Here is a 27,699-nt window from a genome sequence, read left to right on the forward strand (position 1 = left end):
TCTTTTTTTTTGAACAACGCATACTTGATTGCGCTACTTTTTCATATTTTTTTGGCGCGCGAAAAATGAGAAGCAAGCATAAACAAAAAGCAAGAAAACCTGGACACAAAACAAAACAAAGAATACACTACTTATATACTTTTATCGAGCGAATTTCGCCAGCCCATTGCCAAAGCCTGCACATTTGCTTTGTTTGCTTTCGGCCGGCTGGTCGAGGGTGTTGCCTGCCATGGGTGGGCATGCACAGGGGGCGGGGTGACTGGTCAATCGTTGTCAGTGTGCTGGCGCGCGGTTGGCATGGGGCGTTGGTCACTCGAGTCGCCATTTGAATAGCAATAATTTTCGGCGCGCACTTTTATTTCATTTTTAGCAGATTTCCAATTCGGTCTCCGCTACTTTGTAATAACTTTTATTTTTGTTTTACGAATTTTTAATGTTTTGACTGCGCCGAGTGAAAAATAGCAAAAAACGGCGGCAGAATTGAATTAAAAAAACGAAAAATAGAAAATGAATTGAATTATTGCGAAAATCAACAGAAAGCTGGATACAGCGCCCAAAAGCGAGCTACGATAAAGGCGATTTTGTGAAGCAGACGGGGTTGGGCGTTGCGCGTTGGGTATTGGGTGCTTGGTGGTGGGTGGTGGGGTGTGCGCGTCAATGCGACGGTATGTACTTATGCATCAGACAGCTGCTAACACACTCGGGTACGGGGCTGTCGTCTTTTCAATGTGTCGTTTTTGGCGCGCACATTGCATACTTTTAGGCTGTGCACCGCGAAATTATCATGCAAACAACACATGTGACCGTACACCACAGCGACAAACGAACATGAAAGCAGCAATACGAACAAAAACAAAATACAAACACGCACACGCACACACTTACGAGTGCTTTGGGTGCTGGGCGCTTCAAAATAAAAGAACTTTCGGAAATATTGAACGCGTTACGGTCAAATGCAGTTGGCATACGCAGCGCGGAATATTTGATTTCACAGCGCGGGCCTGGTGACTGTTGGTTGTAGTAGCAGTAAGCGGCGGCAAACAGGAGGTGGAGGAGATTTCATTACAAGGGGGGTTGGTGCATAAAATTGCCAAAATAAAAGCAAAAACTTAGATAAATTGCAATTTTGCTTCGCTGATTCATTTTTTAATGAGTTGCTGAGTCGCACAACAGACCAGCGCCTGTCCCCCTTCCTTCGGCGCGAGCGTTACTTTGCTGGCGTGGTTTGTGAGGATTGCTGCCCACCCCTCGCCACATACTGCGCTGGTATGTGCTGACCACAAGTGTGTGTGTGTGTATGCGCGTAGTGGCTGCCTGCAAAGGGTTGCTCACTACTCGTTGCTTTGTCCGGCTCTTTGCTTTTTTCGGCGATTTTCTTTTAATTTCCTGGAGCAGGATTTTCTTGTTCACGTGCTCTGTTTTGTTTTGAAAATGCATTTTTCTGCTTTTCTGGTCAACTGCTGCATTTTGTGTGAATGCATTTGGCACGCCCCGACCCCGGCGTGGAGGCCGCGCTTGATGTGGGCTGACAAAGGGCAAGCGCATCGCAATTACAACGCCACTGAAATTGCATGTCGGCTTATTATTTGTTTTAGGCACTTGGCTGCAACGCGACACCCACCCTTGATCCGTCCTTTCGGTCCACCCATTCGGATCGAAACATTGCATTCGGTTGAAGTGTTGCCACCCTCGCTGCTGAGCTGTTAATATGCTTGTGATTTTTCTTCATTTTTCGGTCTAAATTGTATGAGCTCTCAGCGCCGTGGCAGCGAGGCATTAGGCAAATATTTTTGCAACCCCCAGCCGTGGCGTTTTTAGTCGAACGCCGTCCATTGCACATTTTATGCATATTATACGCTTTGCTTAATGCAAATACACATAATTTCATTAATGCGCGCCAATGTGTTGGTGTGGTGGTTGTCTGGCGCACACCTATACATATGTGTGCGTGGATTTAAAGCCCGCGACGAGACGGGCGTGTGAAGACGCTTATTTTGAGCATCCTTTGTTGGTCACGTTTCCGGCTCTTTATGCTATTTCAATGCCGCGATTTGAATGAGCGAAATCAATTTCTTTTGTCCAAATGATGTGTTAACTTTACGTACGTGCCGTTATTTTACTCACACAGTGAGCACCGGGTGTCCTCAGTCGGCGCTGAGTCTTCTTAAATTGGCTTCAAATCATAAAAATTATAAAATTTCAGTTTGAGTATGTAAATACACTTTAAGCGGGTAGTAGTTGTTGTTGTGAGAGCGACAGAGCTGAAGCAATTCCGAGGTATAGTGCGGAGTTGGCAGTCCTTGGACGGGAAAAAATAGGTCCGTTTGAGTTACTTACCAACTGTCGTGGGAACGGAGCAGTTCTCAGCTTCCGCTTTCAGAATAAAAAATTCGTGAAGTTCAAAGGAAGAATACGAAACCTGAGTAAGCCCAGAGTTACACCTAGTGACAACGATACAAAGAGTAAGTGCGTAATCAAATTTATAAAGAGAAGTTATCTCAGTCGGTAGGCTAATGAGCCACGCGGTTTTGGTCCTTTGGATATCAGATACAGTTACGTTACGAAGTGCATGAAAACTGATCATTCCTTACCTTTAGAGCTTTAGCGCTCGAAGCGTATTTCATCAAAATGTAACACTTCACTGACGGTACCTCTTCAAATGTCTCATGCCAAGGGGCCCCCAAATGCTTAGCGCAGCCAATACGAGAGGTAAGTTTCTCCATTGTTTTTCTGGTGCCTTGCTCTTGACATTTCCTATAGACTTCTCGAACTGTCAGGCCCATTCTATATGCGTGCCCAGATAGAACGCTCCATTGCGTTTTGATGAAATGCCATGATGCCGAGCCATGATTTTGTCCAGCTCGTTGTATAACCAATACATGGGTTATCTAACGTTGATTATGTTTCAGGGTGGCCGGCCACCACACTCTTGGCAATTTAATTCACTGTCTCATTGCTCTCGATGTCTCTGTGACCCGGCACTCGGTTGAGGTGAAGTCGTTTCGTTCTGGCGGCACTCTCATCTGCTACTCTTCTATTCATGGCACTTCTGGTCGATAAGCGAAACGAGGTTAATGTCTTGATTGATGTTTGGGTGTCCACGTATACATTGACTCTGGAGCTGGCTACTGCATTTAAGGCTAACTTCGCGGCTTTTCCAATAAGAGACCTCTGCTAGTAATACATACTTATAACAGCAGTGGTCTTTGAAGAAAACTGTCAGCAAACTTTACAGCTCAAGCTTTTAAAGCACATAGCTATCCAGCATCCAACACAAACTTTGAGGTTTATCAGTACCTTTCACATGGCGCATAATAAATCGCGCATTTCCTTACTAGCACGCACGTTGACTTTTTAAATTGCCATAATTACTGCAGACCTACTGAATTATAAACAAAATATAACATACTTAATTAGCTCATTGACTGAAATAAATGTTATTGACTGCAATTGTTTGCCTTTCGATTCCTACCTCTCATATAAGTATACTTCATGGCGCATTTGCAGTGAAATCAAACGGAAAATCCAAATGAAGTGTAAATACGTAGGTGCACAAAAGTTTTCGCAAACAACAACAAAAAATTAAAATAATAGCATAATAATAATAATAAAGTTGGCGCATATTGCAATTATCATATGAAATCAATTAACGCGAGTGCGCCTTAGCATATGCAATGAGGGCCAATAGCCCGAGTTAAATACGCTGTCGGTCAGCGAACATATTTTTCAACGTTTTTGCACGGCGCATGCAAGCTACACACATACAAGCAAGTGTAGTTAACGAACAAATGCCTAGATATATATGTATATGTGTGCGTGTGTCTGTGACACGAGAGTGTTTAAACGGTTCTTCGCCCGCAGGACGCGCGATTGGACACATAATCGAACACTTTGAAAAGTTGCGCTCGCCTGCCAACAGCCAGTGGCACACACACACAAGCACAGACGCGAAGTATTTTAAGGACACGCATACAAATGTACAAATGTGTGTTGGTGCACACTATTTGCGCTGCAGTGTCTTTGGGTGCCTTGTCCAGCGCGGCTGAAAGGCATGATGGTGGTGGCATCGCTTAAAAGTTCAATGTTTGCCGCACAAATCGAAACTGTGTTGAAATTTATGACTGTTGCTGTGTGTTGATAGTTTTGCGCTTGTTGTTTTTGCTGTTGCTTGCAGGCGCTATCACAACACCAGCAGTTGCCAATACCAACATTCACTATTAAAAGTACTCATGTCTGTGTGCGACAGTGTGAATGTCCTGGCTGATGGCACGTAGGCTGCAGAGAGACACCGGCCACCAACCAACGCCGATCACTATTGCCTGCCACCACTTAAAACACCACTGCTGCCATATGGGTGTGTGATGCTCAATATACTTGAATTTATCGACACGTCTGATATTCCGCCACCCGAAAGGATTGTGCGCGAAAAAAAGGAGCAACATTAAAATGAAGTTGGCCATAAGCATTGATGTGAAATGAATTAACTTTTCAACAGATTTGCGAATGCTCAATTGAATACGGCGACGAGTAGACTGATTGTAGCCGAGCTGATACTAAAGTGTTTGTGTGTGTGAGAGAGTCACTTCTGATTGAGGCAGATAAGCAGGCAACTTTGGAGTAGCGAATTAAGGCGCTTTGCTGAGCTTCCAAAAAGTCTAAGTGAGCCATTTAGCGAAGCCACTGACAAATCGGAGGAGTTAAATGTTGAAATAACTAATTCATAATTATTATTTGAATATTGAAGACCTAATTCAAATATTCTACGAGATAAATATATTTAGACTGGTATTTCTGGAGGTAATTTTGAAAATATACTTCTGACTTTAACGGTGGAAAGATGCACTTGACTCAAGGAAATTAATTCAATAAATTTCCTGGATAGTCGCACAGTAACTGGTCTGCGACCTGCGGACGTGTGTTTCATTACAGTCAACGGCTTAAGGCTAATAACCGCCCTCTACTATCGGAGTGAACGCTCACCTGAAGCTGCACTTCGTAGTACAAGTATTACGTCTACCGCCGCCTTGATAGCAGACACTTTTGACCGAAAAATACTACATTGGTTTAATAGCTTAAAGTTTATTACAGAAAACTCACCCTTAAGCTTTTAATTCTACCTTCGACCCATCCTTGAAAAAGTTCACTACGTCTTTTCTCCAGCGATTCACCCTATCCACATCCTTTGTCGGTAAATTAGCTGAGAAGAAGCCTCCACGAGTAGCCTTTGCGACGCCGTGATCCAAGTTTTGGGATTCAGTTGAAGGAAGAGAGAATATCGACGTGTCCTTGTTCGTACCCCTTCATATATACAACTTTCTTAATCCTTAGAGCCCACTTCGCAGCCATACACCTGCCGCTAAACTACACGTGTGCTGTCTTTGAAATGGTATTAAGTGCTGGACGAAAGTCGCTTCTTGGATTTTAGCAAGGTTAGCCTCTTCGAGGGCCCTCTACCAAACGAATACACGAGAGAACATTATTATAAGGCAACCGATGCCTTTTTAACTCTATCTTTAATATTTCATCTCCAAGGAAGCTTTCTATCTACGATAAGCTTTAGATATTTCATCTCATCAACAAGTTGAAGTCGTGAACCCCCCTGGGAGGCCCTCTTTCCACATTCGTGATCTTATACCTCCTAGTAAATAAAACCATTCACTGGAATTGAAGGCTAGGCTGCTTCTATTTGCCCGGTTGGATACCACGTTGAGGTACGTTTCGGTTAGAGTATTTCTCATTGACCATAAGACCAATGTCGCCAGCGTAGGCTACCACCCGACAGTCTCATTTCTCGTGTTCTTAAAATAGGTCGTTAACCATCAAAATTTAAAATGGTGGGGAAAGTACTCCAATTTGCGGGGTTCCCTTATTACACTTTCTGGATATCTTTGCACCATCCCCATTGTTGCAAATATGACTACATATAAGAAAAACTTAAGGTTCGATCCCATCTCAAGTTTTTCGGGGGCTTTACATTGATGTCGGGCCAAGTAGTGTCAACTGATCTTTTGACCTGGCAGATTGTCTCATACCTTTGTTTAATTTGCTTTGTATTATGTAATATCTTACCATCGATTATAAATATTTTTAATACTAGCAAACAGATCTTATTGAAATAGAACACTGCACACTTTGCTTTTTACATTACCAATCAGTTCGCCCCGCTAATATCTACAAAATTCTTTGCAGAAAACCTTTAACTTCATACTTATTGATAAACATCAAGAGTTTATTCAAATTTTCTTATATATCCTCATGAAACCCACACTCTTCAGTAACTGGAAGACCCAACAGTTCCAAAGCAAATAAAATTCAATTATTTTTCTATTTTATTTACACACAATAATTGTGTTAACCGACACAGCCTTGCAACCGTGCCACAATTAGCAATACATGGTCGCAAATACTCACATTCCGTTAATGCAACCCACAATTTGTCCACTTAGAGAACGCTGCCACTTGTCATAACAAACCAGCTCGGCTGTCCTTTAATTATGCGGCGAGTTTGATTGCAAGCCAAAGCTCGGATGACAACTTTCTTTTTATTTCTCTATTTTTACGCTGCCGACCTTGATTGACCACAACGGTGTCGTCTGATTGCCAGACGCTTCAACAAGGCTTCCAACTGCTGTTAATTGCAGCGTCGCCACTGATACCCTACTTAATGCTAATGCTGCAAATTAGGAATAAAAACAAACAGAAAAATGTTTGAAAAAGTTGAGAAAAGCAAGAAAATCCGCAAGGATGACAAGCAAAAATAAATATAAATAAAAATGTGAGTCGCATCAAGGCAAACGAAGCGAAAGCAAGCTGCGCACAAAGGTAGCATTTCACACGAAGCACTTGAGAATTGCTGGTGAAAAAATCCCTATAAATTGTAGAAAAGTAGAGGGCAACACGTTTGGCAAAACCAATAGTAATTATTGGCAATTAATACCGGCCACTATTACCCCAAGCGCCGCCCCCGACCACGAGTGGCATGCGGAGAGTGGCGGACATGGGCGCAGGGACAGCTGCTCTGGCCGGTGCGGCTACCAAGCACAAACATGCTTAAAAACGAAACAAGAATAAAAAATAATAATAAAAAAGGTGAAAAGGTCGGTGAGCGCCTGCTTAATGATATTTGGCTTAGGTGTCCGTCTGCATGGCCAGCGGCGCACACGAAGGTCCTGCTTTAGCACTAAGGTGTTGGCGCTGCTTTCGTTGGGTGGGAAATTTTGCCAGCGCTTGCAATTAAATGCGCGACAAGCTATTTGCATAGGAAATTAACATAATTGCATTAAACACCGTCTTGCCAACGTTACAACCGTTAATGGCGCTGCTAATATTGCCGCATTGAAGACCAGAGATACGAAGAGTTTGAGAATAAAAAAAATAAATTCTATTAAAGGTTCGATTTAATGCAGAAATATTGATTGCTAGAATTTAGTATGTAAATGTGAGAAATATTAAGAAACTCTGGAGGTAAAATATATTGAGTATTCGAAGAAGTCTTTTCGTATTTCTAATCAAACTTCAACTTATTTATATTTATAATGAACTTTAATGTACCATTTTGGTCGACCACTTGTAGCCTTGTTTCCGCTGGATACATTATTCCATCAGTGTAAAACTTTTCTGGTTTCTCGGCGAAAAACTGCGACAATTAATTTTCACAGACTTCACTTGAAGCCATCTTTATTCATGAGTTCTGCATTGACCGAAACAAACGATAGCCCAATGGTGCAAGGTCAGAGCTATATGATGGATGCATCAAAACTTCCCAGCCAAGCTCTCCCAGTTTTTGCCGAGTCATCAAAGATGTGTGTGGTCTAGCGTTGTCCTGATGGAAGACGAAGCCCTTTCTGTTGATCAGTTCTGGCCGTTTTTTTCGATTGCTTGCTTCAATCTCATCAGTTGTTGACAGTAAAATGTAGAATCAATTGTTCGACCAGGCTGGAGTAGCTCATAGTGGATGATTCCTTTCCAATCCTACCAAACCCTCAGCATAACCTTACGAGGCGTTAATCCTGGTTTTCCGACCATTTGTTGAGACTTATCTCTCTTGGACCATGATCTTTTTCGCACATTATTGTCGTATTTAATCCACTTTTCGTCTCCTGTTACCATTCTCTTCAGAAATTCGGTCCATTAAATTTTTCACAGACAATTCATGTGGTACCCAAGCATTGAGCTTCTTTTTGTAGCCAGTTGTTTTTAAATGACTGATTGGTAGCACTGGATATATACGAATTGATAAAATACGAAAAGACTTTTTCGACTACCAATATATTTACATGATTATTGCGGGGTACCTATCAACTAGCCAAAACACGTCCTCTCCTAGGTTAACCTGATAAAATTTTATTATTATAAGAAAAGAAATATTTACTTTTCAGCAACCGAAGTGTCTCTAAGTGAGGAGCCAAAAGATAACCCAAGTTTAGGTTACCTAAGCTTAGGCAATGACTCCACAACTTTGGCCTTTAGATAGAGGTATAGAGTACATAAAAGTTTAACCATATGGCAACGCTGTAACTTTTAACAGCGCTGACAAATCGGCTAATGTCATACCGCGTTAGAAGCGTCATTCGAAGACAATTTATACCATGGAACAGTACACTCCAAAAGAACGCGCTGAAATTGTTCAGCTTTATATTCAAAATAACTTTTCAATTGTGTTAACTCAACGTGCGTTTCGCAAAAAAAAAATAAAGTGAAAAGTGCTCCAGTTAAGAACACAATTAAGTCTTTATACGCAAAATTTGTGAACACCGGTAATCTCAGTAATGCCAGTCATGCATCCAGACAACGCACAAGACGTTCTGATGAAAATATCGAAGCTGTACGAGCCAGTATTGAGGAGACTCCATCGACATCGAGTTATCGCCGCTCTCAGGAATTAGACATCTCTCGCACCACTCTCCGACGCATAATTCATAAAGATTTCAAGATGTTTTCCATATAAAATTCAAATGGCACAAAAACTAAACCCAGCTGATTATCCGCGACGCCTTAATTTTGGCAAATGGGCCATCGAAATGGCTGAAAACGAACTTGACTTTTGGCGAAAACTCATCATGTCAGACGAGGCACATTTCTCGTTGAATGGAGGCGTAAACAAGCAAAATTGCCGATTTTATGCCACCGAAAATCCTCAATTAATTGAAGAACAGCCTCTTTACGACCAAAAAGTAACAGTTTGGTGCGGTGTTTGCGCGAATATGATCATCGGACCGTATTTTTTCGAAGACGATGATGGAGCCACGACAACAGTCAATGGTGAGCGTTATCGAGCCATGATAACGGATTTTGTGATACCCATTATTCGCGAAAATGACATGGATAACTTCTGGTTTCAACAGGACGGGGCTACATGCCATACAGCTCGACCAACAATCAATTTATTGCGACCATTTTTCCCCGGGCGATTGATATCGGAAAATGGTGATGTTGACTGGCCACCGAGATCACCAGATTTGACGCCACCAGACTTTTATTTGTGGGGTTATTTGAAATCCAAGGTATACGCTAATAAGCCAAAGACCTTAGCTCAACTGAAAGCCAACATTCGACGTGAAACAGCCGCCATATCATCCGAAACATTGGCCAAAGTCATGGAAAATGTCGAAAAAAGAGTGCATTTAGCTGTCAAAGCTAAAGGTGCCCATTTACGCGATCTAATTTTTAAATATTAGCTGAAACAAATCCCCTTGGACCAAAATAAATTATTTTTGAAATGAACAAAAAAACATTGTTTTCTTTTGTTCTTTTTTTTTAGAAACAAATGGGTCAACTTTAAATGACCTACCCTGTATTTAACGGGAAATTCTATCCACAAACTGCTTTTTGTTTAACTTAAGAAGCGGATGGTTGAACTCGAAACTTTAAGAAAAAAATAGAATATTGATATTAATATAATTAATTCAAATAGATTTTTTCTAACAACCACAATTCGTAGCACCACAAGGCAACGTCCAGTAGAGCGGCTTGCGTTGGCCAATCATTCCGCGTGCACCATCCAACCAGCAAATCTTCTACGATGCAAGCGATTTTTGGGTTTCCCAACCGTGTGTCTCTGTTTATATGCCACAAACATAGTCGCCCCCTTGTCTCAGCGCACAAGCAGTAGTGTGTTGCATCCACATTCATATGAACGCGTTCGTCCAACATTAAATTTATTTCACACATGATTAATTTACATCCTCTTCTAGTATTCAAATGAGTTTTGCATTAAAAGCGGCAATCAAATGTTGCACGTTCTGCATGAATTAATGTCAGTTGCATTACAATAAATTAACATAATAACAAAAACAACGACATAAACACCAACATGATATATGCAAACGTGCGAAACGCTTTAAATAAGACAAGCGCATGGAATTTCATTTAAGTTACTAACATTGCAGCACGAACACACACACACACCAACACAGGCACAGCTTCCAACTGGCCAACGGTAGATTACATTAAATGACTGTTATTACGCCTGATATCGGCGCTGTTTGTCAAATGTACAACTTGTTCGACGCATAGCCTAACATTAGCCAGCTGTGCGGGGGCATGTGTGCGTCTGCTGCGCCGCGCGCTTATTAAGGGAATTATGAAAATTCGCAATTAGACTGGCAGCAGCAGCAACACATCCGCCACTGCGCGCCACACGAATTTGCATATGCTCGGTGTACGCGCTGGGCATTTGCCAGCCTCATCAGCGTGTCAGCAAACATATTGTGTAATTACATAATACAAATATAATTTAATAAAGTCACTTAATGCGAAATGCTACTTGCTACATGTGGCAGTTGAAAGCTGACTGTTAAGTTTTGAATTTCGCCACACGCACACACACATATACATGTGTACTCGGTTCGAACACCATTCTGTGGAGGGAATGGGCAGTAATATGTAGGTTTTTTCATGACTACAGCACTTACATGCAAACAAAGGCACTACAGTGCGTATGCGCGATATTTTTGAAGCGAGCAAAAACGATTAAAGTGCAGTGATTTGAGTTGAAATATGTTGAGTTGTATGCAATACTAATTTAGTCTATCTGAAATTCCAATTAAATTATAGATAAAGTTATATAGAACGGTTAGGATCAACAACAATACATAGAAATTATATTATTCATAAAGCTTTCTTGAGAAATGCCATTAACTAATGAACTTTCTCTCTTTCCTCGCACAGGACTATGAAAAGGATATCACCAACCACAAGCTCAACTCACCGATTAGCAATCACAGTCTGCACGAACTGCACAATCAGAACTCCTACGAGAAGGATCACGTCAAAGAACTGGAATTCTATCAAAGCTTAGCCAAGGCCGCCTCACTGGCCAATCACAATGACGCACATTCACGGCATTCGCATGATTCACACGAACTCTCACCGCCCACTTCGCCGCAACCGATGCAAATCGACACCGATGTGGGTGAAGATTGCGACGCGCGCGATCATCTCAATCCGCTGTCCGATGCGGAGGAACACGAGCAGCAGGCGAAGGCATCCGCTTCGGCTTTAGCGGTGGCAGCAGCGGCTGCGCAGGCGCATCTGAACGGAACTAGTGAGTACATATCGAAATCCAATTCTAGAAAATTAAAAAGAGAACAAAAACAAAATATCACAAATACTCAATAAGAGGAAGACGGAATATTTTTTAAGGAGTATAGACTGCTTTTTTCGATAAGAGAGAGCTCTTAGTTCGGCAGTTGGTAGAAGACTGCATATTTTTTTAAGGTTACAGACTTCCATTCTCGATATAAAAAATTGACTTTTTCTTAAGTTCTGATAGGGTTATTTCATTAATTTCATAAAATAATCCTTCAGACACTCTGAGGTGTGCATAGAGAGTCTTAGTTTTCACTAGAAGTTTCAATGTCGTAACTTTAACTTTACCAAAACGTTTATAGTGGTATATTTGAGTATAGTGAACTCAAACCAGATCCTAAAAATTCTTTAAACGTTTCTTAAAGTCTTGTCCGCTAAAATGCTCCAAGCAGCTCTATTTAGAGTATCCAAAATTATAACCATTTTCTTACATATCAATATACATCTATATACATAAGTATTGGTACAAAATACGAAAAAACTTTTTCGACTACCCAATACATAGGTTATTTTAATATATTTGGAGAAGCATCCGTCTGTACTCACGCCCTCAATAGCGGATGTGTGGAAGAGGCTTACTTATCATACCGGAGGCCTTTAAAAGTTCCGGGCTTCATTGAATTTGAGCCCTTTGTTGTTCAAATTAACTCGTCTATGCGGCAAGCGTTTAGGGAATCCTCATAAATGTCCAACTAATCGAGCAAAGCATCAGCGCCCACATACATTTACCAGCACCACACACATACTCACATCTACACTCGCACAGATAGCTTACAAGCCGCACACGCGGCGACCATAGCAAGCGCACACAGACGGGTCATTAAGTACCTCGTGCAGACAACACCGAACACACAGCATTTAACTCATCAAAGCCCGATCCACAAAATTTTACTAATAACTTGCAACTTGTCTCATTTTTACCCCTTACTACACAAAAACACACCGTTACGCTTCAAACTGCACACACCGGCCACCACATCCAATTTCATCAACAACAATAACAAACATGCACCCAACGTAACCGTACACTCCGCAGTGCAAGACATGATAAATTTACAAAAATTACAAAATTTAGCCACGCTCCAGCAGCAGCAGCAGCAACAACAACAGCAGCAACACCATCATCTACAACATTCCAGCGGCGGCAATGGCATACACCAGCATCAGCATCACCACCACCATCACACACAGCTTCCGCACTTGCATACGCCACCTGGCGGCTCAGCCACACCGGTGAGCGTGGCACAAAGTGTCACGCCGGCGACAGCAGCAGCATTAGCAAGTCTTCAGGGATTAGCGGCTGGCATTAGCGCCTCAGCAGCAGCGGCGGCAGCGCTCAACTCACCACTCAATTTGACTGTGGGCGCAGGTGCCGGTGGCAGCGCTGGCATTAGTGCTTGTCTGCCACCAATTGGTGCCACTGGCCCACACAGCGCACCCTGCTCCCCCAACGCGCTGTCCGCCTCGAATGTGTTGGCTGCAGCAGCAGCCGCCGCGGCGGCTTCTAACAATAATAATAATAAAGTCATGTCACATGCTGGCGGCTGCGGTAGTGGTCAGGATAATGGCGGCGGCACATCGCCCAACTCGAGCTCGGTGCAGGCCCAGACGATGGCACAGAACACTTTGGCAAATGTGTTGAATTCAGCGGCAGCAGCCGCGGCGGCTGCAGCAGCAGCTGGGGCAGCGGCCACCGCCTCACCACCGCCCGCGCTGCCGACACCGGCGACAAGCGCCCAAATGCCGCAACTGATACTCGCATCCGGGCAACTGGTGCAGGGCGTGCAAGGGGCACAGCTGCTCATTCCAACGGCGCAGGGTAAGTAGCGTAAATATGTATTTATTAATTGTTCGGTGACAACAAGAAGGAACTGATGAAAGACTGCTTACGAAAAATGATCGGAGCTTGGTGTTCTTGAATTCTTTGAATGTATCGCTGGATGAATTTGCCTTTGAGGCCTTCGAAAATCTTATCAAATTGCTGGAAGACAACTATTGCATTTCCTTAAACGAGGCTTTACTTTTTCGTCTTTTGATGATGTTTCTCTCTTTCGCAGGTATAGCCGTGCAGACCATTCTGACCATACCAGTGAGTCCGCAGATCAACACCAACGAGCAATTCTTGCAGAACTTCGGCGCCTTTGCATCATTCCAGCAACAGCAGCAGCAACAGCAAGCACTCTTGCCACCTCCTTTGCCACCAGCGCTCGCTGCCTTGCAACACGCTTCAACGCTGCCTCAGCTCGCACAAACCCAGACGAATTTACTCAAACCTAACCTGTTTTCGAGCAGCGTGCAGCAGCTGTTAGCCGCCTTGCATCCGGAATTGTTTGCCGCGGCCGCCGCTAATCATCACCTGCACGCCTCGTCGCAAGCCTCACATCATGCCATGCACCACGCGCAGCAACAACGCGGTGAGCAACAAACGACGGCGCCACCGCAGCATCTTGCCCATCTACCACCACCGCCGCACCATCACCTCGCCGCACATTCGCACACGCTGTCGAGTGATTTGCATTTAGCTGCCGCAGCAGCCGCGGCAGCAGCGCGTAACAGTGAAAGTGGACATTCTCCACCCAGTTCACCCCCGCCGCACAGCATAGGCGCCGGAGCAGAGCGCACGGTCAATAGTAGTGCGTCATCAAGTACAAAAGCCGCCGCGGCAGCAGCGGCTGCAGCAGCCGCTTTTCATCTTCAACAGCAATTACACATTAAGCAAGAAACCTCTCCGCGCCATCATCATCACGCGTTGCACTCACATGCACACCATAGCGGCGCACATCACCACTCACTGCGACACACAGTGGATGAGCTCGCCTCACCAAACCGGGAAATTGGAAAGTCGGCTAACACAAGCTCTTCGGTTACATCGATGCATATGCCACCGGATGTGAGCGCATCGCCACCGCCTGGACTTAGTGCACACCATCATCACTTTCATCACCGCAGCAATGTGTTGGGAAGTGGTCACCAGACGAGCTCGACACCATCGCCGCGTCCAAACTCGTCCACTTCGACGTGTACAATGACGTTGCGGGACCGTGATAGGGATAGGGAGCGGGAGCGGGAAAGGGAACGTGACCGTGAACGTGATAGGGAGCGAGAGCGGGAACGTGAACGCTCTGAACGCACGGAAATGCATCACAAACGCAGTCCTACACGTGGCAGCGGCTCTCTAAACAACGGGCCCAACGCTATCGCGTGCAGTGGCATGAACCTCAGCCATCATTCTAATAAACGTGAAAGGGAACGTGAACGCGAGCATTTGAGACGTTCATCTTCACCTACACTCGGCTCGGCTTGTAACTCAACACAATTGCCGGTGAGCGGTCGCAACGCATCCTCCGTTGCAAGTTCGTTGTGCGCTTCCAATACCAACTCAGCCTCAATCAATGCATCAGCGCCAGCGACATCCGCCTCAGTATCCACAACTGGCAATCAACATCACCAACATGGACATCACTCACACCAACATCACCAAAGCCATCATCAGACACACCACAGTTTACACCATCATCCGCATACGATGTCGTCAGGCGTCACAACAAGTTCGGCTTCCGCCTCATCGGCCGGCGGCGTATTGTCGTCTTCGACATCGACGACATCCAACGAAAGAGGCTATTCATCTCCTTTGCGCGGCACTGCTGGCCAATTGTTCCGCACCCACTCACCGTCACCGTCATCGTCCGCAGCGGTAGCAGCCATCACGCACTTGCATCATCATCAACATCAACAACAGCAGCAGCAGCAACAACAGCACGGCCAACATGCACACAATATGAGCTCACCGCATGAGCGTGATTTTCTAGGAAATGGCGGCGGAATGAGGGCATCTCCACTGGGTATTGGCGTAAGTGGCGGCGGGGCAGCGGTTGGCATGGGCAGTGGACAATCTTCAGCGGCCAGCATGCTCAACAGCATTAATAGGTAAGTTCATAGGGGTACGAAATTCCACAGAGCAATTCTGACGGGCAGCAAAGTGTGGTTATGGTGTGCTAATTAGACTACAGAGAAGAGGAAAATTAATATGCGCCTTTGGGCCCACAAAATAACTTTTAATGGTTGCATATCAGTGAAAGATATGTATTTATTAATACTCGCAAAATTGATATTGGCTCGCACACAAAGCCACTGGTGCCATAACATAGCCTCGCAGCAACTTAATGTATTTTAAGTACCAATTAATGGCCCTCTACTTGTATTGCAGACTCTCTGCCTCGGCAAATGGTGAATTGACCATCACAAAGTCGCTGGGTCCGCCATCAGCGACCACGATACGTGCATCGTCTGCCTCGCCCACCTCGCCGGGTCTCGGTTCGTCGTCGCTTGGCATAAATACCTCATCCGCGTCGCATCTGGTGCATCACCCGCACCATGGCATGCACTCGATGAAACTCAGCCCAACAACCAGTTCGTCAATGCAACGTGAACGCGACCGCGAACGCGAGCGGGAGAGAGAAAGGGAGCGGGACCGTGAAAGAGAACGAGAACGTGAACGGGATCGTATCAGCGGCAGTGGCCTTGGAGAACCGTCTTCTCAGCTCTCTCCTAATGGCACGGACGGTTCGAGCGGGGCACACGATCTTCTAATGGATTCACCGAGTGAGTAAAGATCGATTTCTTTCAACTACTCTTAGTAATTTAAGGCCCATTATTAAACATATTAGGAAACCTTGGATAATTTCCGTTAAGTGACAGTGTAATGGCTGTTGAAACTTTTTCCTAATATGTCTTGCAAGTTTTTAGATTAGGTTAGGATGTTCATTTACATATTTTTTATGACATTTTTTTTCTATTTTGGAGTTATAGACCTTAGTGTAGCCATCTTATACCATAATTATAGTTTTTTAACTCTTTGAAGGAAACATCGGAGATTTAATAAAGTCTTCGTCTGCCCGTCCGTATATACGCAAACTAGTCCCTCAGCTTTTGAGATAACGATCTGAAATTTTGCAGACGTTCTTTTCTGCCCAAGAAACTGTTCACATGTCAGAACCGCCGATATCGGACTACTATAGCAAACAGCTGCCATACAAACTGAACTGTCTTAATCAAGTCCTTGTATGGGTAACTTTTTTATTTGACGAGGTATCATCACGAAATTTGCTATGGATTATTACCTAAGGCATATGTGCAAAATCCTAAGAAATCGTTCTTACCGGACCACTATAGCATATAGCTGCCATACAAACCGACCGAACGGAACCTATTTCTTGCACAGAAACTCCTTTATTTGTAAAGAGTATTCTAGCTGCGGTGCAACCGAAGTTAACGTCCCTTTTTTGTTGTGTTTAAGTGTTCAAGAGACCGACAATTATCTCTGGTTGGTTTCAAGAAGGTCTTGATCCTTTATCCTCCTCAAGGATATCTTGATTCTTTCTTTAAACTGCTGTAATATTTAATATTCATGTCATGTAACTGATACATACAAACATACATCTTTATCCTTATTGTACTACTCTGTCCTCATTTATATGCACCGTGAGCGCTGTAAGAGCTACCACAATACCGCTAGGCGGATTTTTATTGTAATTACTGCGCGGATTTGCCTTCGGCAGCAAGGATGGCTTGCATAAGATGCTTGTAAGTCGAAGAGTGCATTTTGATTTATTTATTAATACAAAAGTGCGAGCATTATGCAAAGCATCATATTGTCTGCGAGGAGAAGCGCTAAGGCCTCGCTAACGGTACACCGCGCCCCGCTCCACATTTTTACGCCTTTGTTGTTGTTGCTGGGCTGCGCAGTAATTAAGCAACTACTAATTGTTTGCTTGTTTATGCCAGCGAAGCTTATTGCATATTGCCGTGTTGCATGCAAGACTCGGCGGTTCTTGTCAGCGGCTGACATGGCATTCGCTGGGTATTATGGCAACATTAGCAGCAACAATGGCTGCTGAGATAAAAACAACAACAACCCTTTAGTAGTGTGAAATTGGAGCTGCTGCCGCGTCAACAACAATAATTCAACTAACTAGTTGCTACAATATTTTGATGCTGCAACACTTTGTTGTTATTGTTGTTGTTGTCGCTATTATTACACTTAGTTTGCAAGTGAAATGTGTCATTAAATGCAAAAACAAACTCATTCCACTTGAATGCCAAACGAGTGCTGCAAAGGAAGCTGGCTGCCACATCTTAAAGACGCATCCTAGAGGCTGAAGAAACTGCAGTGCGGGGTTGGGGGGTAACTTACCATAGCGCACTCGAGTTTTGCAAGCGTCAATTAGGAGTAATTAAGGCAAACATTGTGTGCCGCAAGTTATTGTTATTGGTTTGTTGTTGCTGTAATTGTTGTTGTGGCATGGCGCGTGTTGCATGAATTATGCGCACATTTAAGTACAGCTTCCGAATGTTGCCGGTCGCGCGAATGGCATAGAATCCATGGCTTTTGTTGTCAGTACCTCCGCCGCCGCCATTGCGGACTATGCGCTGCAGTTGGGCGATAAATAATTTTTCATAAAACTTGCGGAGTTCTGACTGTCTTGGCGCAATTTCGACTAGTTGCTTAGAATTTCAGCGATTTTTGTTGGCAAAATAAATTATTTCATTAATAAATTTATTCAAAAATATTTTCAAAATTATTTCAAATTTTTAAAATTTTTGAAATTTTGACAAATAACTATTCAAATAAAATGAAAAACTAATAGACCAATTGAAAAGTCCTCGGCCTGACCCAAAAAAAACACAGTTAGAGCAAAACCTTGGCTTGATGACCGGTTTCCGAACGCTGCCTTAGGAAAATCAACCATCAAGGATAAGTTAAGAGGTTTTAAAGTGAGGTCCGAGGACGGTGAACGCAGTGGACGTTCATGCTCACCAACCATTAAAGCAAATCTCAAGTTTGGCTTTACTTTCGCCGGGAATCGCTGATATGTACGAGTATAATACATTTTTGCTTATTTTCCATTTTATTATTCATTCACTGGTATTTACAACAGCAATCGAGCCATTTGTGTTTTGCACTAACTCGTATTTGCGTTTTTCCATATGCATACATATGTATCTGTATGTCGGGTAAACATCTGCTTCTAGTACCGTAATATGCTGAAATATTCACCTTTAATTGGCAAAAAGCTGCAAAAAGTATCCAATTATTGATCCAATTAAAAGCAAATTCTTTGCATAGGTACATTCGTACATGGCGCACACCCTTGGCCAAGCAAATATGTACCCACACTCACACATACACTCAAGCGCACATATGTATTCGCACATAAATGCATATTTGGCACTCATAAATTACAACCACTCCCTATTATTGCACCGTCATGCCCCTGCGCCGCACCTTCGCGCACTCGCGCTGTGTGTTCGGTGTTCTAGTGCCACTCTTTGCTTAATTTTCTAACTACGAGCGCGGTGTAATAACCTCTTACTGTTTTTTGGCAAATGCGCCACTATGCTTAAAAAACACAATTAAGACCGGAGAGTGTGGCAGCCACAAAAAAATTTGCATCGCCGCACATTACACATGCAGGCATACAAATAGATACACCCATACATGTGCGCAGTTGTAGAGGCAAGCGAGTACGGATTTTTTTTGTCAATCGCTGATTTATTAGCTATAACTCGCTACTTACCCAGCAGTGCAGTCTGCGCAAACAACTATAAATTTGGTAAAAAAGAAGCAATACAGCGCTGGACTGGAGAGTTAGAGAAATTACCTTTCATAACCATCTCACATATGCAAGTTTTCATTGAAAGAGAGTCTGGTAATTAATGCTCTCACAAAAAATCTGCTATAGGGTTGAGAACGCTCTACTTGAGTGGTGTGATGTCGAACTTTTGGCTTAGTCAAATTAAAAGTATAGTTGGTTCTTGTCTAAATGAATGGATAAAATATTTGAATAATTCCCACTCATTCAAAATTTTGGAATTACTATATAAATTCCTCAACTATGTAATATTCTCCTAAAAAATTTAAAAAGTTATTAAAGATATTCTCGACATCCGACCAATCCACTTACAGGTGAGGTATAAGGCAATTCTCATGGCCATCAGCCTTTCATCTTAGAGTTTCGATCAAAGAACCTTGAACACTCGACAAAATTATCTAAGCTAGAAGTCTTCGATTTAATAGATCTCTCGAAATTGTCTACTGAAGTTTTCGGACACTATCCCTACTGTCAACTACTTGTTTGGGAACTCGGCTTAAGGTGGCAATGAGACCGACAAAGGGAGACACTAGAGAAACTAAGCACATCGTTTTCATTCCCGAATAGAGAAGATTGGGATTATGGTTCCGTGATCGACTGTTCCAAAATCTGCGAAATCTACATATTCACTGACGGATCAAAGTGTGAAACCGGAACAGGAGCGCACTTTTTCTGTAGTAATCCATACATATAAAGTAGCGTCAAACCATGTGATTATAATTAAGCTTGAAGACCAGCAACTTCATATACATACATTCTAGCGTATGACCAAGCGGCAATTAAAGTCATTCTTATCACCAATACTAAGTCTCATTGCGTTAATATCATCTGAGTAGCCCGGTCATACAGGTATAGAAGGAAATGAAAATGCAGACGAGCTGGTCCACTCGGGTGCATTTGGAGACACAATTCCCTTAAGCTGCTCAATGCCATTCAGCTCCTTCAAAGATTATTTGAAATAGTGAACCTTAAAGGAACAACTCAGGTCTTGGAAAACAAACAATACAGGGCATACCTTAAAGTCACTTTGGGGTAGCGTTGATGAATCACAGACCAAAAAGCTCTTACTTCTAGGCAAAAGGAAGCTTAGTAACATCGTTGGGGTCATCACAGGGCACCTTAAGATCCCATCTTCAGAAATTGGGAAAAATTGATTCGGGCGAATGCAGTAACGTTATCTGTGCGAATACCCAGTCTAAAGTCGCATGAGATCGCAACCGGTCGGTCCCCTAAATACCATTTTAAAAGACATTGAGCAGCTAGGGTAGAAAAGAATAAAATTTTCAGCATCTAAGAATTAGAAAATAAGGATTTTTTGTCTGAACCCTTCTGTCTGTCTGTATATACGCAAACTACGTTCTTCGTCCTGAAATTTCGAAACATTTTTCTCTCTCTAAGTAGTTGCTATTTGTCAGAAAAGCCGCTATCGGACCCCTATGTCATATATCTGTCATACAAGCTGAACGATCGAAACCAAGTTCTTATATGGAGAGGTTCTTCATTTGACCAGATATCTATTGGCTAAGGTTAACTATAGCATATAGCTGGCATACAAACTCTACGATCAAAGTTCTTGTAAGGAATCTTTTGTATATATTTGAACTGTATTATAGTTTCAGTTCAACCGAAGTACTTGTTTTAATATCCATATATATATATAGTGCCCCCTATATTATTCTTATATATTTACCCAGGAATCTTTTCTCCGCATATTATTTGCTGAAGTTGCATTTCTGGATTAAAATGTGCCACCAATTACTACGCTTTGCCACACTAAAGTAATAAATATATGTATTAATATTGATATGCTCACAAACTTTTAATACTAATTAGATGAATTTAGCAAATTTGTGTCTCCGCGAAAACTTTAAATTTGGAAAACCATTCGCGAAATCCGTTAAAAGTTTTCACGAAAATCCGCTTTCAAAATACAAAAAAAAACGCTGATTGAGTGACGAACTTTAATAGGACTTTGCAGATACATACACACTTGGGTGAAGACTGTGTTAGTGTGTTGCCAAACTTGCATCCTTAATGATATCAACAAATGTTTTTGTGCAACAAAAGTCGTGAGCTAACAACAAGTGAGCAGCGACTGACGAATTCATATTTTATGAGATCTGCTAACAGGTAAAAGTTCACACGAACACATGCTGACTTGGATCTACATGCATCTTGCCTCACGCGTGCAACACAACTTCTTCACGCTGCCACAAGCCTAGCTCGTCAAAGTTTATTAGCTGTTGCTTTATAACTTCCAATTGACGGCTGAGGCGAGGCGTAAGCGTGAGTAAATGTGTCTTTAAAAAGTCGCTAAACTTTCGCTGCGGCGCTAAGAAGTGCAAAATCCACACACTCACACACACACATGTGCATATGTGTGGCTGACACTGAGATTGCCAAATCTTCCTTTGGTTGCTAAGTCTCATTGACTTGCGGCAATTTGCATTCAAGGATAAATGCATATGTGTGCGAATATGTAAAGCTTTCGTATGGTTGTTGCCGCCTTTGTTGTTGCAAACTTCAATTTATCATCGGGAATGGTAATTGAGAATTAACGTCGACGTCGAGCGTTGGACTTGTTTACCTGCACGTCACAATGGCTTTGCTGAAATGTCACACCAATTTAAACTGAGCGCGATATATTGGGTAGTCGAAAAAGTTTTTTCGTATTTCTAAGCACACATTTTTTTGGAGATATATGACTGCAACGACATCTATTGACAAAACCCCAAAACACTTTTTCGACTACCCAATATTTAATGGAAATATATTTTAGGAATCTATTTTATAGAACTGTAATTCATTTTGGCTTTCTTGACCGTTTTTTTATGAAAAGTAGGATTTCTTTATATACTATATTTGATGAATTCTAATTTATGCCAGATTACTTTTTGAATCATTAAATTTCGTTCAGCTAATTTTTCTTTAATTAAAATTAGTACTAGCACTAATTAAAAAGAAGAAGAGCCTAGCATAGCAATATAATAAATAAATCAATTTGAACTTTTTACTTCTTTTACACACACTCATACAAATATTCTCCGTTTCCCCCGCTAGATGAACCCACCATCAACCAGGCGACCACCAATGTGGTTGAGGGCATCGATTTGGATGAGATTAAGGAATTTGCCAAAGCGTTCAAGTTGCGACGTCTCTCATTGGGTCTCACGCAAACGCAAGTGGGACAGGCGTTATCGGTGACCGAGGGACCCGCCTACAGTCAGAGCGCCATATGCAGGTAAGAAGAGTATAAACTATTAAGATGTTTATAAGAACCAAATATATAAATTGAAGAGCTCAGAGTTTTCAGAATACACGAAAAATATTTTTTTTCTATCTAGAGATCGAAAGTAAGCAATTGCCTATAACTCATGGTTTTCATTGACTTAGCGGCAGTCCAAAAAGTGTAATTAGAGCTTTTCTAAAGCTTTCCTGCAACTTTTCTTAAAGATTTGTTGAGGTTATGGCCAACAGACTAAGCCTTAAATAATAAATTCGTAACTCAAGAAAATTTTTCAATAAAAATCAGAAAGCTTTAGAGTCTTTCTTCAATTACAAATCGCAAACTTTTCATACTGAGAACAAAAAGTATAATAAACATACAAGGTGCGTTCAAAAGTAAACAGGACTTAAAAAAAACAGAACAAATGGTTGTTTCGGCAAAATCAATTTATTTTATTCAAAATAGTCTCCTTCTGCTTCAATACAGCTTTTTGCACGGTCCAAAAGCATGTCGAACGAGTGTTTCAGGTCGTTGGCCGGTATATCCACCAATATATGGGTGCAAGCCTTTTGGATGTGATTTTTGGTCAAATAATCGGTCACAAGCGTCGATTCGAATGTTGGATTCTGAGCATTCTGAGTCATCAGTCAATTTGTGCGGAGCAAACCTCGCACATACCTTTCCTAAGCCCACATGTTCGGTCAAAATGCGATAAATCGATGTTTTGGAGATGTTCAATTCAATTTTCATGAATTTCAATGATGATTTCGGGTGATTTTTGATGAATTCATGCACAGTTTCGATTGAATTTCCGGTGATCACGGATTTTTATTGGTCCAAATGTTGATCGTCATTTATGTGCTCACGACCACTTTGAAAACGTTTAAACCAAAGAGCCTGTTTACTTTGGAATGCTCCTTGTAATAGAGCTTTGGAGAGAGAAAGTGCCACAGCTTCGAATGGCTAGTCAAAAACAGCTGTTTTGTAATCTAATCACTTCAAATTAATGAATAGAAGACGGTATGATTTTTATAATTTTACTCACTGAACAGAAATGACATTAGTGAATCAGAAATATGTGGACTTACTAGTAGTAATGTATCTCGAGTAGACACTTGGTACCTATTTATGAGTTCTGTTATTTATACTTGTAGATCACACACTTATTCGATTATAAGCTCTTTCAGTCTTCATTCCTCGAATTAAGGCATAGCTTTGAGAAATATATGGCATAGCAATGCGAAAATCTTGGAAAGATATCCTCTACACGTTCAGAAAAGCTCTTTAGTTTTTTTTGTGGAAAATTTTGTACCTCTTAAACAGCAAAAATATTCATATAACGAGTCGAAATAAGGGTTAAACGAAGTTTTGAACATTTTTATTAAAAAGTGTAGAAGAAAAGCGGTACTTTTTCTGCCAAAATAACCGAAAGCTTTCGAAAGCTCAACAATTTATCGCGCAAGTTTAAAAATTTGATACTCATACTCGCTCAGAAAAGTTCGTGTTTGTGTTCTGAAAACTCTTTGGAATTTTTACTGTGCCAGGACATTTAAGCATAATTTGATTTTAAGGTTACACCAAATAAATCACCACATATTTTGAGAGACCACCAACTAAACTGAAATATATATTTATTTATTTTATACTTTCTGCTACGGAAAACCCCCCAAAAAAAACAAAAACAATATAATTGCAATTAAATACAAAAACAAATGCAACAGTGCACTCGCCGCACAGATGTACGCCGCCCAATTGTCGTCGCAGCAGCAGAACATGTACGTGCCCCAAACTACTTACACACACACTTAGAACTAAGAAAGCACACGCCTAACAACGAAACATTAAAATCTATAATCATTGAGTCTTAGTATGAGTATTTAACTAACAAAAGTAGAATGTAGACTAACAAATTGCAGAGCAGTCACAAACATAAACAACTACTAATACAACAACAAAAAATAATTATACCTAAGTATGCGCTGTAGAATTGTTTATTTGCTTGCCGCTGACATAGGCATTTCTTTCTCTTTTTTTTGTTATTTTTGTATTCTCAAGTCTTTGCTTATTGGCCAGGGCATTGCCAAAGTTTTTATTTTACGCACAATAATTAAAAAAAAAGTTATGTCAACAAAAAAATATTTTGTCGCGGCGTTGAAACCATATTTTGTGAATTTACTTATTTGCTCGCTTTTAGCACATTTGACAATGTCCTGGCACTTAAAACTTCCACAGTTAGTTCTAACAGTCTACTTGCGCATACTTACCACACATACACACCCCACACACTCCAACCAACATACGCATTGTAGCTTTATGAAAGGGTCCATTTCTAATTTACTAATTCTCGCCTTTCTTTTGAAATTATGACACTCTCTACACCCCACGGCCGCGCACAGGTTTGAGAAGTTGGACATAACGCCAAAGAGCGCGCAGAAAATCAAGCCAGTCTTAGAGCGCTGGATGAAAGAGGCCGAAGAGAGGTGAGAGTATGGAAGAAGTTCCACACGCCGACGATCTCAAGCTTGAACACGTCCTTTACTAACACTTGAATTCTTTCTCTCATTTTACACACTCGCCGTATACAGTCACTGGAATCGCTACAAATCTGGCCAGAATCACCTAACCGACTACATAGGCGTGGAGCCGTCGAAGAAGCGCAAGCGACGCACCTCGTTCACGCCACAAGCTCTGGAGCTGCTGAACGCACACTTCGAGCGCAATACACATCCATCGGGTGAGTGGTAATTTCGAAAATGACATTTCCCCAACAAGTTACCGTCGGCGTTTTTAATAACCCTCTCCTCTCTCTTTACTCTTCCCACGCTAGGCACCGAAATCACCGGCCTGGCGCACCAATTAGGCTATGAGCGCGAGGTGATACGCATCTGGTTTTGCAACAAGCGCCAGGCGCTGAAGAACACCGTGCGCATGATGTCCAAAGGCATGGTGTAGGACGGCATGCCCTACGACCACTTTCCGCCAACATTCTGAATGTGTGCAAAAGTCGTAGGTGGTAACACGAAATCGTTGGAGCGGCAGCGCTGTTGACGTGACTCGCTTGAAAACCGATTTACTGCGGACACAAAAATCGACTGGCAATCGTTTAAACACTACAGTGCTGCCCAAACTGTAAATTAATTTAGCATTTATTCCGATTTGCCTCAGCAGCATGCAAGTAATCATTAGTTATGCATTAAATATATATAATTTTGTAAAGTAATTACATAACTTAAGCACGGCAACACTCAATACTCTAATGGCTAGTTATTGATTTCTACTAAACTAAGGCAACAGCACGCGCCAAAAGTGTAAAGACAAGTCTCCTTTAGCTGCAAAAAGGTCCCCCAGTGCATAATGTACAGCCCATATTTATAGCTACGAAGTTATGTTTGACTTAAGCAAAAGTAAATTAAGCAAGTGTATCCACACTTTCCTCCTACGAAGTCGCAACAGTATGTCATAAAAGTATAGATACCGAGAGTTGTATCGTATATTTCAAAATGTTTTTATTTCAATTGTGAAAGAAAAAGTAAACAAGCGTAACACTAATGAATCGGCACACTCGTCGGCATAACTGTAAATATGATAGTTGGTGCATAAAATACAATAACAACGCAAGCGCAGTGGATGTTCGGGTGTATTCGTAGAGAATACTAAAACTCAGTTGATTTTGAAATACTCTTACTCGATCTACACCGTTAGTTGAGCGTATGTGAGCTGCGCTTGCTTATTCATAATTGTGAAAATATATTAAATTGGCAAATAATAAACTAAAATTAATCCTCCAGGCCATGGCATTGTAAATGGTGTGTCATATACTTGTATGTATGTATGTGTATGTTCAAAACAGTCTACACAATAATATTTCTGTTCATTTGTATGCATTATTAAGCAGCATTAAAATGAAAGTAAAATAAGCTTAAATAAATACTAGCAACCAATTAAATTAGTCCAACTAAACATTGTATACGAATAGCAAACTAAAAGCAAGGTAAAATACTAAAATGTAAGCGACGCCGCTCAGCTGCTAAGCTAAGTGTGTATAAATTAGCTGAAATAATCAGTATCACTTTGTTAATTCTCCATTTGATTTTGTTGCAAGTTGAATTGTTGAACGCTCTTTATGTTTTAAACTTTACTTTACAGTCTGTTAAAATACGTTTTTTAATTATGTTAAACATTTTTCTACCATTAGGTCTCACTTACTTGCGTTATATAGTAGATTTTATAACAGTTATTTCTTAATTTATACTGTCTTCCCTTTTTCCTTGTTTTCATATTTTACTATATTTTTCAACGCACAAAGTTTTTTTATTTATACCAATATAACATTAATTAAATGATTTTTAATAACATAAAAATTTAATAAAATTTTTAAAATATTTATTTCCACTAGCAATATTAAATAATTTCGTGTATAACAAATAAGTGTTTAAACAGTTTATGAGAAATTAACATAAATGGCTTAACATAGCTGTAACCTACTAACAGCAATGCTATCCACAGGAAGTAGCGTATTAACAGAGCATGTTATTACATTAACATACTCTGCTAATAATTATGTTATTTTAAGAAGAAATAATAATATAAAATAAATAATGATATAACGGTTTAAATTTAAAGCGAAGCGTACTATTTAGCCATAAGTGACGGCCGCAAGGCACTAGACTTAGAGAAATACTTGTAATTTAGACAAACGAAAAATGTTAATAAGACAAACATTAACATAAATATGTTTAATGTAATTAAGCTTAAGGTTAAAGTAAGTAGTTATGTTACGCTGTTCATAGCTGCATGAAATAAAATGAAGAAAGACCCCAAACTGTACTAACACTAAAATAACTAAATGAAGTAATGAAATACGTGTGTATGCGTGAACTTATTTAAATGGATTGTAATAAAAAACCAAAATCAAGAATATAAACGGAAAATGTAGTTTTATTTAATGCAAACAAGCGTAAGGATTTTTCAGCTCACTTCTCGAATCCGTAAACGGGAGAAATCCATGTGTCATGCAGCTAAGGTAAAATGACTGTGGCTTATTATTGATAGAAAGCTTTCATGGCGGCCAATTATTGAGTAGAGATTAAAGAAAGTTGCCTTATAATACTGTAGAGGAGTTATAGGGAAAAAGTGGAAACTCTCTACAAAGATTGTATTTTGGCTCTACGAAGCTGTAGTCAAGGAAATAAAAAACTATGGTGTATTCATATGGTGGGGGGCGTTCGATAA

The 27,699-nt window shown here is 41.3% G+C and overlaps 1 protein-coding gene across 2 annotated transcripts in view; it reads left to right on the top strand.

Moving 5' to 3' along the window:
• LOC105228061 (mucin-19) overlaps positions 1–27,398 on the top strand; it is a 146,258-nt gene extending 118,860 nt beyond the window's left edge. Inside the window, exons 4-12 of one of the 2 annotated variants that reach the window (XM_011207670.4) lie at positions 11,170–11,545; positions 12,626–13,408; positions 13,647–15,516; positions 15,797–16,191; positions 22,302–22,482; positions 24,189–24,242; positions 24,864–24,947; positions 25,053–25,201; positions 25,295–27,398. In XM_011207670.4, coding sequence (XP_011205972.2) covers positions 11,170–11,545; positions 12,626–13,408; positions 13,647–15,516; positions 15,797–16,191; positions 22,302–22,482; positions 24,189–24,242; positions 24,864–24,947; positions 25,053–25,201; positions 25,295–25,419 — 4,017 coding nt within the window. In that variant the 3' untranslated portion in view covers positions 25,420–27,398. The remainder of the gene's footprint in view (positions 1–11,169; positions 11,546–12,625; positions 13,409–13,646; positions 15,517–15,796; positions 16,192–22,301; positions 22,483–24,188; positions 24,243–24,863; positions 24,948–25,052; positions 25,202–25,294) is intronic. The other variant, XM_019990992.3, reaches the window with a different exon arrangement.
• Positions 27,399–27,699: the final 301 nt, after the last annotated feature.

The sequence above is a fragment of the Bactrocera dorsalis genome, chromosome 3, assembly GCF_023373825.1.
Source record: "Bactrocera dorsalis isolate Fly_Bdor chromosome 3, ASM2337382v1, whole genome shotgun sequence".
Taxonomy (NCBI): Eukaryota; Metazoa; Arthropoda; class Insecta; order Diptera; family Tephritidae; genus Bactrocera; species Bactrocera dorsalis.